Source organism: Gymnodraco acuticeps, unplaced genomic scaffold, assembly GCF_902827175.1.
Source record: "Gymnodraco acuticeps unplaced genomic scaffold, fGymAcu1.1, whole genome shotgun sequence".
Taxonomy (NCBI): domain Eukaryota; kingdom Metazoa; phylum Chordata; class Actinopteri; order Perciformes; family Bathydraconidae; genus Gymnodraco; species Gymnodraco acuticeps.
The window spans coordinates 24,445-36,694 of NW_022990202.1; the positions used below are offsets into that span (position 1 = coordinate 24,445).

The following is a 12,250-nucleotide window of genomic DNA, read 5'->3' on the forward strand; positions in this document are numbered from 1 at the left end:
ACAAACCATCTGGGTCAGGTTAGTAATGCTCCATCACATGCTTCTATTACAGGGTGAATCTTTAACTGAAGCTTGACTTTAAAGCAACCCAACGGAAGTTTTATGTAAGTTTAGTTTTTTCACTCGTAGCTCGGGCTGCGGGGGTGCTAGAGACGGGAGTATGTTGATACGACCTTCCTAGCCGGAGTTATGGCCGCATTTTACAATAAACTTCCGTTGGGTCGCTTAAAAACAAATATCGCAATTCGAATCGCAAACGCAATATTTGTCAGAAAAATCGCAATTAGATTTTTTCCCAAAATCGTGCAGCCTTATGTCCTACACACCTTGTTGGAGCTCCGGCCCCCGCCCCTCCCTGTGAGCCCACTGTGCTCTGATTGGTCAGCTCGCCCACTCTGTTCTGATGAGTCCACCACCGTTACAGCGGAACATCAATGATTATGTGTTACAATGGCGTTTGTTAGCAACCAGAAAATGACACCAGTAATGACAAACAGATGAGAATGCTGCGTGGGGTCTGGGTACCGTGTTGGCGGGACGTTGTGGGGCTCGCTGCTGCGAGGAGCGGACAGTGTGAGCTGGATTACTGGTGTGATTTCCTGGTTGCTGCGTGGGGTCTGCGAGACAGCGAGACATCGCGAAACTCAGCCTGAACTCAGCCTGAGCACACACACACACCCGCAGCCTGGCTGTGAGTTTGTGTGTGTGCTCAGGCTGAGTTCAGGCTGAGAAAAGATATGGCTGAGTGAGTGTGTGTGTGTGAGGAAGTCCAGATTGGTCCAAATGGACCTCGGTAGCCATTACGTCACTTAGCCCCTTACGTCACTACGACCTAGGAAGAAAACAATGGAAAAAGTGAAATGTCCAACGAGGCGTTCTGGGGCAGCATAGACAGGTATTTTCTGTGTTAGAGTTTTACTCGCTACAGGGTGTACTTTGAGGGTTTTTGACTCTGCAGACCGTTTACATGCAGAAAGACCTTCATAACACACAAGGGGACGGGTGATAACCGGAAAAGCATGACACGGGACCTTTAAGTACAAGATCTGAGTCCTTCTACTTTTACTCAAGTACAAGTTCTGAGTAGTTCTGAGTACTTCTCTGCTGTCCTCCCTAGACTTGTACTGGAGTAGGGTTAAAGTCAGTGTTTCCGCCAGGCGGCCGTCTTGCCATCATTTGACGCCCTTATTCAGCTCGGGACGCCCTGAACGCGAGCCGAGGGCATCCAAAAATATTAATAATTCGAGAGAAGATCGAGAGTTTTTATCGCTTGAAATGACGAAAAGGACAAGGACATCCCTCTGTTGGAGGGGCAAAGGAATCTGGTGGGATTCTTTTCGGAGTATTGAAGATCGTTCCCCGACATCGAAGGTGCCTGCTACAGGACAACACGGAACGTGCGCGATTTGGACGCGATGAGCGGGGGGGGGGGGGGGGGGGGTTTAGTGGAGCACGTGCCTGAGCTGCGCCTGCGAGCACCAGAGCCTCGCAGCGGCGAAACTGAGGCTCCATGGTAAACTGTAGTAACATGAAGAGCCGTTTGAAGAGGACCTCAAAACTAAACAAACTACGGTAAGTAGGGCTGAGTGAATGTGTGAGTGACAGAGCCTCCTACCTGTGTGTTTGGAGGGCAGGTAGTACTGCAGGTCCTCCAGCCGGGCCTTCAGCTGAGCGTCCAGGGAGGAGCAGAAGTTCTGGACGCAGGGTGTGAGGGCCTGGGTCTTCATGGCCAGGTTGCTCCTCTGGTGCTGCTGCCCTCGCTGGCCCACACTGACCCAGCCCGCGTCGCTCAGCAGGTCCCCCGCAGACTCCGCCCACAGGAAGGCCGCCACGTCCGCCTCGTACTGCCCCCCCCGGCTAGAGCTGCTTCCTGAAGACGTGTGGAGAGTCTGAGCCTCCAGGTCCCTGACGGCGGAGCAGAGCAGCTGCACGGAGCCCGCAGAGATGGCCTCACTCTCTTCTTTGGTGATGGCCTGAGGGAATCATTGGAACATTAGGATAGGGAATGTGTCGTCCAACCCGTCCATCTTTGGAGGATAGTGGCGACCTGTCACCTGAATTTGTACAGCGGGCGGAGTGGCCATACATTTTTCACTTTAATGTTTTGTTACGTTCCCCCCGCAGTGGAAAGAGGAAGAACCGGTGCTTAATCAGGCACTAGCTCCGAACTGGCCCTGGAAGTGCTTTGGTGGGAAAGGGGCAACAGAGTCCTATAGTGCAATGACTTTGCCTTCTTCTTCACTGACAAAATCATGAAAATTAGACAAGCAGTCAGTGTATCAGGTACAGCAAATGTTTTGTCCCTGTGTCCACCTAAAGTCAATTCAGACGTCATGACACAATTCCGTCTGATAAATGCTAAAGATCTGGAAGACATTATTCAACATCTGAAATCTTCCTGCTGCAGCCTCGATATTATACCGACAGGATTTTTCAAAACTGTTTTTCATTGCATGGCCTCAGCTACTTCATATAGTAAACAAGTCTCTCCACTCAGGTGTATTTCCACAGGCCCTGAAAACTGCAGTAACTAAACCACTCTTAAAAAAGCATAATCTAGACGCATCCGTGATGAATAATTACAGGCCAATATCAAACCTCCCATTTTTAGGCAAAATGATTGAAAAAGTTGTTTTTCAACAGTTGAGTCATTTCATGTTTTTAACTGACGGTTTTGATATGTTCCAGTCAGGCTTTCGTCCAAACCACAGCACTGAGACTTCTCTTGTTAAGGTCTTAAATGACATCCACTTAAACACAGACAGTGGCAGAACTTCAGTGTTAGTATTATTAGATCTCAGTGCTGCGTTTGACACTGTTGACCACAACATATTGCTAGACCAACTGGAAAACTGGGTGGGACTTTCGGAAACAGTTCTAAATTGGTTTTAATCCTACTTAAAGGACAGAAACAACTTTGTTTCTATAGGTAAATACACATCAGCGTTGACAAATATGACATGCAGGGTTCCTCAAGGCTCCATCTTAGGACCTCTGCTTTTTAATATCTATATGCTACCACTGGCTCAAATTTTTAAAAACAGCGATCTAAGTTATCACATCTATGCAGATGACACCCAGATTTATTTTAAAATTACACCGGGAGACTATTCTCAGATTAGAACACTGAGCAAGTGCATTGAGCACATCACTGACTGGATGACTCAGAACTTTCTCCAACTGAACAAACAAAAAACTGAGATCATTGTTTTTGGAGCAAAGAAGGACCGATTAAAAGTAATCGCAGAGCTTCAGTCGGCAGACTACAAAGTAACTCACAAAGCTAGACATCTGGGTGTAGTGATGGACTCAGACCTGCATTTTAACAGTCACATTACAACAGTTATTAGGTCTGCATACTACCACCTGAAGAACATATCAAGGATTAAAAAACTGATTCTCTGAGCTCCCCAGTGGTCTTTACCCAAGTTTTGATGAATTCTTCTTCACATCCTTCATTAACCACATGACGTTTTTCAATGAGGTTAGGTAAAGACATTAGATGTGGAAACCTGTGTGAAGCCAGGAGAGCACCAACCTGCAGGCGCTGGAGGAAGAGTTTCTGCAGGAAGTCGTCCCACACAGGCAGGGGGCGCTCCAGCAGCCGCTGGCACACACCGCTCCAGGTCTGGCTGATGGAGTCTGAGGACAGCAGGTCCCACACGGCGTCTCTGATGGCTGCCAGCCCCTTCAGACTCTTCACGTACACCAGCAGGCTGCCCACCCCACGACAGATGTCCTCCTTACAGCTGAGAGCAGAGGAGCCATTGGACAGCCCCAGATTAGATATCAATAGAAAAAAAAACTATTAATAATGTAAGGGAAACTTCTGTGTAGCAATGCAGTCGGAGTCACCGACTCAGGAAGGAGACACGGTAGAGCAGGAGCTTCGATGTCAAACACTGATGGTTTATTTGGAGTTTCGGCCGGATAATTCACATCACAAGTCACAGCAGTCTCGGTGAGACTGCACGGGTGGGTTGCCACGTCAATTCTAAAGAACTCTACCTCAGACCCATGTATTTAACTAGTTCTGAGAGCATCATCAACACGCTGCATAACAAGATAGAATAATAACACCTCTATCAGCTGACGTCGACAGGCAGGAACATAGAATCATAACACCTCTATCAGCTGACGCCAACAGGCAGGAACATAGAATCATAACACCTCTATCAGCTGACGCCAACAGGCAGGAACATAGAATCATAACACCTCTATCAGCTGACGCCAACAGGCAGGAACATAGAATCATAACACCTCTATCAGCTGACGCCAACAGGCAGGAACATAGAATCATAACACCTCTATCAGCTGACGCCAACAGGCAGGAACATAGAATCATAACACCTCTATCAGCTGACGCCAACAGGCAGGACATAGAACCATAACACTCTATCAGCTGACGTCAACAGGCAGGAACATAGAATCATAACACCTCTATCAGCTGACGCCAACAGGCAGGAACATAGAATCATAACACCTCTATCAGCTGACGCCAACAGGCAGGAACATAGAATCATAACACCTCTATCAGCTGACGTCAACAGGCAGGAACATAGAATCATAACACCTCTATCAAGCTGACGCCAACAGGCAGGAACATAGAATCATAACACCTCTATCAGCTGACGTCAACAGGCAGGAACATAGAATCATAACACCTCTATCAGCTGACGTCAACAGGCAGGAACATAGAATCATAACACCTCTATCAGCTGACGCCAACAGGCAGGAACATAGAATTATAACACCTCTATCAGCTGACGTCAACAGGCAGGAACATAGAATCATAACACCTCTATCAGCTGACGTCAACAGGCAGGAACATAGAATCATAACACCTCTATCAGCTGACGCCAACAGGCAGGAACATAGAATCATAACACCTCTATCAGCTGACGTCAACAGGCAGAACATAGAATCATAACACCTCTATCAGCTGACGTCAACAGGCAGGAACATAGAATCATAACACCTCTATCAGCTGAACGTCAACAGGCAGGAACATAGAATCATAACACCTCTATCAGCTGACGTCAACAGGCAGGAACATAGAATCATAACACCTCTATCAGCTGACGCCAACAGGCAGGAACATAGAATCATACACCTCTATCAGCTGACGTCAACAGGCAGGAACATAGAATCATAACACCTCTATCAGCTGACGCCAACAGGCAGGAACATAGAATCATAACACCTCTATCAGCTGACGTCAACAGGCAGGAACATAGAATCATAACACCTCTATCAGCTGATGTCAACAGGCAGGAACATAGAATCATAACACCTCTATCAGCTGATGTCAACAGGCAGGAACATAGAATCATAACACCTCTATCAGCTGATGTCAACAGGCAGGAACATAGAATCATAACACCTCTATCAGCTGATCCAACAGGCAGGAACATAGAATCATAACACCTCTATCAGCTGACGCCAACAGGCAGGAACATAGAATCATAACACCTCTATCAGCTGACATCAACAGGCAGGAACATAGAATCATAACACCTCTATCAGCTGACATCATCAGGAAGGAACATAGAATCATAACACCTCTATCAGCTGACGTCAACAGGCAGGAACATAGAATCATAACACCTCTATCAGCTGACATCAACAGGCAGGAACATAGAATCATAACACCTCTATCAGCTGACATCAACAGGCAGGAACATAGAATCATAACACCTCTATCAGCTGACGCCAACAGGCAGGAACATAGAATCATAACACCTCTATCAGCTGACGCCAACAGGCAGGAACATAGAATCATAACACCTCTATCAGCTGACGTCAACAGGCAGGAACATAGAACCATAACACCTCTATCAGCTGACGCCAACAGGCAGGAACATAGAACCATAACACCTCTATCAGCTGATGTCAACAGGCAGGAACATAGAATCATAACACCTCTATCAGCTGACGCCAACAGGCAGGAACATAGAATCATAACACCTCTATCAGCTGATCCAACAGGCAGGAACATAGAATCATAACACCTCTATCAGCTGATGTCAACAGGCAGGAACATAGAATCATAACACCTCTATCAGCTGATCCAACAGGCAGGAACATAGAATCATAACACCTCTATCAGCTGACGCCAACAGGCAGGAACATAGAATCATAACACCTCTATCAGCTGACGTCAACAGGCAGGAACATAGAATCATAACACCTCTATCAGCTGATGTCAACAGGCAGGAACATAGAATCATAACACCTCTATCAGCTGACGCCAACAGGCAGGAACATAGAATCATAACACCTCTATCAGCTGACATCAACAGGCAGGAACATAGAATCATAACACCTCTATCAGCTGACGCCAACAGGCAGGAACATAGAATCATAACACCTCTATCAGCTGACATCAACAGGCAGGAACATAGAATCATAACACCTCTATCAGCTGACGTCAACAGGCAGGAACATAGAACCATAACACCTCTATCAGCTGATCCAAACAGGCAGGAACATAGAATCATAACACCTCTATCAGCTGATGTCAACAGGCAGGAACATAGAATCATAACACCTCTATCAGCTGATCCAACAGGCAGGAACATAGAATCATAACCCCTCTATCAGCTGACGCCAACAGGCAGGAACATAGAATCATAACACCTCTATCAGCTGACGCCAACAGGCAGGAACATAGAATCATAACACCTCTATCAGCTGATGTCCAACAGGCAGGAACATAGAATCATAACACCTCTATCAGCTGATCCAACAGGCAGGAACATAGAATCATAACACCTCTATCAGCTGACATCAACAGGCAGGAACATAGAATCATAACACCTCTATCAGCTGACGCCAACAGGCAGGAACATAGAACCATAACACCTCTATCAGCTGACGTCAACAGGCAGGAACATAGAATCCATAACACCTCTATCAGCTGACGCCAACAGGCAGGAACATAGAATCATAACACCTCTATCAGCTGACGCCAACAGGCAGGAACATAGAACCATAACCACCTCTATCAGCTGAGCTCAACAGGCAGGAACATAGAATCATAACACCTCTATCAGCTGATTCAACAGGCAGGAACATAGAATCCATAACACCTCTATCAGCCTGACATGCCAACAGGCAGGAACATAGAATCATAACAACCTCTATCAGCTGACGCCAACAGGCAGGAACATAGAATCATAACACCTCTATGACGCCAACAGGCAGGAACATAGAATCATAACACCTCTATCAGCTGACGTCAACAGGCAGGAACATAGAATCATAACACCTCTATCAGCTTGACGTCAACAGGCAGGAACATAGAATCATAACACCTCTATCAGCCTGACGCCAACAGGCAGGAACATAGAATCATAACACCTCTATCAGCTGGACGTCAACAGGGCAGGAACATAGAATCATAACACCTCTATCAGCTGACGTCAACAGGCAGGAAATAGAATCATAACACCTCTATCAGCTGACGTCAACAGGCAGGAACATAGAATCATAACACCTCTATCAGCTGATGTCAACAGGCAGGAACATAGAATCATAACACCTCTATCAGCTGACGCCAACAGGCAGGAACATAGAATCATAACACCTCTATCAGCTGACGCCAACAGGCAGGAAATAGCAATCATAACACCTCTATCAGCTGACATCAACAGGCAGGAACATAGAATCATAACACCTCTATCAGCTGACGTCAACAGGCAGGAACATAGAATCATAACACCTCTATCAGCTGACGCCAACAGGCAGGAACATAGAATCATAACACCTCTATCAGCTGACGCCAACAGGCAGGAACATAGAATCATAACACCTCTATCAGCTGACATCAACAGGCAGGAACATAGAATCATAACACCTCTATCAGCTGATGTCAACAGGCAGGAACATAGAATCATAACACCTCTATCAGCTGACGCCAACAGGCAGGAACATAGAATCATAACACCTCTATCAGCTGATCCAACAGGCAGGAACATAGAATCATAACACCTCTATCAGCTGACGCCAATAGGCAGGAACATAGAACCATAACACCTCTATCAGCTGACGTCAACAGGCAGGAACATAGAACCATAACACCTCTATCAGCTGACGCCAACAGGCAGGAACATAGAATCATAACACCTCTATCAGCTGACGTCAACAGGCAGGAACATAGAATCATAACACCTCTATCAGCTGACATCAACAGGCAGGAACATAGAATCATAACACCTCTATCAGCTGACGCCAACAGGCAGGAACATAGAATCATAACACCTCTATCAGCTGACGCCAACAGGCAGGAACATAGAATCATAACACCTCTATCAGCTGACGCCAACAGGCAGGAACATAGAATCATAACACCTCTATCAGCTGACATCAACAGGCAGGAACATAGAATCATAACACCTCTATCAGCTGATGTCAACAGGCAGGAACATAGAATCATAACACCTCTATCAGCTGATCCAACAGGCAGGAACATAGAATCATAACACCTCTATCAGCTGACGCCAACAGGCAGGAACATAGAATCATAACACCTCTATCAGCTGACGCCAATAGGCAGGAACATAGAACCATAACACCTCTATCAGCTGACGTCAACAGGCAGGAACATAGAACCATAACACCTCTATCAGCTGACGCCAACAGGCAGGAACATAGAATCATAACACCTCTATCAGCTGACGTCAACAGGCAGGAACATAAAATCATAACACCTCTATCAGCTGACGCCAACAGGCAGGAACATAGAATCATAACACCTCTATCAGCTGACGTCAACAGGCAGGAACATAGAATCATAACACCTCTATCAGCTGACGTCAACAGGCAGGAACAGGGAGACAGAACACTGAGAGCACAGCAGCCAAGGTTACGAGGTGCATGTGCTCAGTCAGGACAGTTTGAACTGATAAACTGGGTCAAAGTTATGGGCCTTGGAAAATATTTCCACAACAAATAATAGTTTTGATGATTAATTAAAAAGGAGTTTTACAAATCCAAAAATGTTATACACCCTGAAACATTTGTTTTAATCAGTCAAATAAATATATTTTACATTTATCTTGTACACGATGATGACAGCTGCCATTCCTGGAGCTCCTCCCTAACTTTGTGCCATTACTCCTTTTATCCTTTTCAAAGGGTGGTTATTTCATTTAAGCGCAATACCCTCTTTCATCTTCTTTTCATGTTTATGCTGCATGTTTTACGGTACAGTCCTCGACCATAAGGCTCTACAGAGGAAGGAGAAAACTGCTCAGCAAATCACCATGGTAACCTGCCATCCATCTACACCCAGCAGAGCATACAGACAGGGGGTGTTTCTCAATGTCGAGGATGCTTGCTTGGTAGGACATGTCTTCCGAGTCACTTGCTTCAGAAGCGAGGCAAGAATACTTCCTGGCATTCGGAAAACAAAGAGTGGAACAGGCGAGCAAGTGTGCAGGTGTGTGTCACATGAGAGGCCACGCCTTACATTTTCCGCCACAGATTTGGGGAAATTGGTCCGTGCGCAAAGCATTGTGGGGATTTTAAGACCGCGGAGTCTACACATGTGCAGCCTCGAAATTTCTCCAAACGAAGTACGCCGGGCTCGGTAGAATTCCAAGTATGCTGGACATTGGAACAGTCCTTCGGCGGCACTCGATGACGTAGTATGCTTGAAATAGTGGCTCTGGAGCAGCTTTACTCGAGATTGAGGAACACCCCCTGTCATCAGAGAGAGCCCCAGTGATGCTGCAGGTGGATGATACGGCTACATCCTACAGCCTGTTCTTCAATACTGCAGCAATATTTCATTTCTTAAATTATTTTTGCTTTATCAATATTTGTATACATATCAAAAGGAGCCATTTCAAAGGGAGAATGTCACATAAGAGAGTAATGTGACAGCTTTGCTGTATTTGTTGTGCATTGAGAACAAGAAATCTAAAGAAGCTGATTGGTTAAGGGCAAATTGCAGCACCAACTAGTAAAGGCTGCGAGAAAAAAAGAAAATGTGTGAATTCTCTTTTTTATCATGAAATACATACCATCCATTTTCATTCTTTCAACAAACTGTCAAGTCATATGACATTATTTATTCATGCGTTTATTAAAAATGCTTGTACTTAAACTGTCTCTTTTACATCTTGCAATTCATTCAATCCGTCTCTGAGGGTGCACACTCTAGTAACAAGACATGTATCTCAAACTTAGAACACACCTTTAAGGTAGGTAAACAGAACAAACAGAAACATATGAACACTGTGCTGATTGGTTGGAACTTACGTGTCGATCCACTGCTGCAGCGTGTCCCGCAGCTGCTCTCTCTGGATTGGCTGAGCCAGGGTGCGCAGGGCAGGCTGGAACTCAGTGATGGAGGGGGGCAGATACCGGAACCAGCTGCCGGGGCTCGTCTCCTCCTGCAACACCCGGCGCTTCTTAGCTGAGGACAGAGAGGGGGTTTAATGCTCCAACATTTTCTCTATCTAGGATTCAAAACACATCTATTAGCAGCCACATGTATGTAAACCCTATTCATACAATCTTCTTTTAGTAGTCTTCAGTTAGTACACATAGCACGGCTGAGTCTCTCTACAGATACTAATACATCTGTTTAGAAATGTTGATACCACATTAACATTACCTTTCCAATTTGTTCAACAAGTATTAACAATGCAAACAGGAACTGCTGGTAGCTAGTGACGCATTGCTTTTCATGGTATAGATTCAGAAAATGGAACTGGCCTGTTTTGTTTGTTAGCGCTCTGTAAGGACATCACTAAAAGTATCCAAGCTGTTTACCTGCATATGTGGTAGAGGTGACATTCTCCAGGGTGGAGAAGAGCATGCCACAGCTCAGAGCTCCCTCTGAAGGCCGGGGCTGTCCCTCTGGGGGCAGGTAGAAGACCGCGTAGGCCTGGAACAGGGTGGTGACCAGCAGCTCCACCAGGCTGCACACCTGAGCCTTAATCCCTGCACCTGCACCACACACAGCTTTATGTCAACTGACGCATCTCTGTTCAAAAAACATTCACAGTGAAAGCCTTCCAGCAGAACATGCTGCACTTCTTGCTTCAGAACTCCTATGTACAAAATATGCTTTTGCACACTGAAATTAAAAAGCATGACTGGACTGCTGGCAGGTACCGTGCTGTGGTTGGTTGAGCAGCTGATGGATGGAGGCCTTCCGGGCCAGCAGGAAGTCAGCCAGGGCCTGGCGGGGGGAGCTGCCCTCCAGCAGCATGGTGGACACCAGGGCCTCAGCGATGGCCTGGTCCGACACGGCCCGGCCCCGCAGCAGAGACCTGCTGTCCAGCAGGATGGTGGACCTGCAGGAGGACAGACGGTCACTGCACTGGAGGGATCCATCACTATCATCCTCAGCTCTGAGGCCTGGAGATTCTCTGGCACAATCACTAACATCAAAGCAGGACTTGTACTTGATGCCAGTGGGCCTCATGCAGAAAGCAATAAACACATGTCCTTTTACTTTTAGAGTGTTAGTAGCCATCCATGGAACTGCTACCTCCGTGACCCGACCACGGATAAGCGGGAGAAGATGGATGGATAGTAGCCATCCATTTCTGGAGTTCATGTTGTTGTATTTTAAGAGACGTGTCCAGAGCCCTCTAACCAGCACTAATTAAGTACACTAAGGCTCTACAATTAATCAAACAATACTCAAATAGCAGGAAGCAGAATATATGTTAACGGTAATGTTTTAAATACCATTCTGAATGAAGTATAAGACACATGTTCGATAATGCTGCTGCATGAGATCCCCTTTGTCCTGCAAAAGACACAGCAGTAGGTCCTCCCTACCTGACATGCCCGGTGGTGGCCACCTGCCGGACCAGGATGGGGAAGCGGGCCAGGACGGGGCTGTAGTGCCCCCCCCGTGGCGGCCTCCAGCTGCAGCGTGCTGTGCAGGTGGCAGCCCAGCAGGTAGAGCTGCGTGGCCTGCAGGAAGCGGCACGCCTCCATGGAGCTCCAGATGCGCTCTGGGATCTCCAGCAGGAGCTTGATCTGAGAGGCCATGATGTAGAACTTGTCCTGCCACTGCCTCTGGTTCTAACACACACACACACACACACACACACACACACATAAGGAGCAGAAAATAATGCAATGATCCCCCGTTTGCCACCAATAGTACACACCTATCAGAACACATGTTCTGCAAAACATGTACCCATGGGAACAAATAAACAACCTGTGCAGTCAGCAGGGTCTTCAGGTAAACCTGGTAAACAAGTGACCCAGCAGCAGC

General features: G+C 46.6%; 1 protein-coding gene across 1 annotated transcript in view; it reads right to left on the reverse strand.

Annotated features, from left to right (window-relative positions):
- cog1 (component of oligomeric golgi complex 1) overlaps positions 1–12,250 on the reverse strand; it is a 29,706-nt gene that overhangs the window by 16,863 nt on the left and 593 nt on the right. Inside the window, 7 exon segments of the mRNA XM_034218235.1 lie at positions 1,616–1,973; positions 3,539–3,749; positions 10,267–10,423; positions 10,783–10,959; positions 11,128–11,309; positions 11,803–11,873; positions 11,875–12,051. Coding sequence (XP_034074126.1) covers positions 1,616–1,973; positions 3,539–3,749; positions 10,267–10,423; positions 10,783–10,959; positions 11,128–11,309; positions 11,803–11,873; positions 11,875–12,051 — 1,333 coding nt within the window.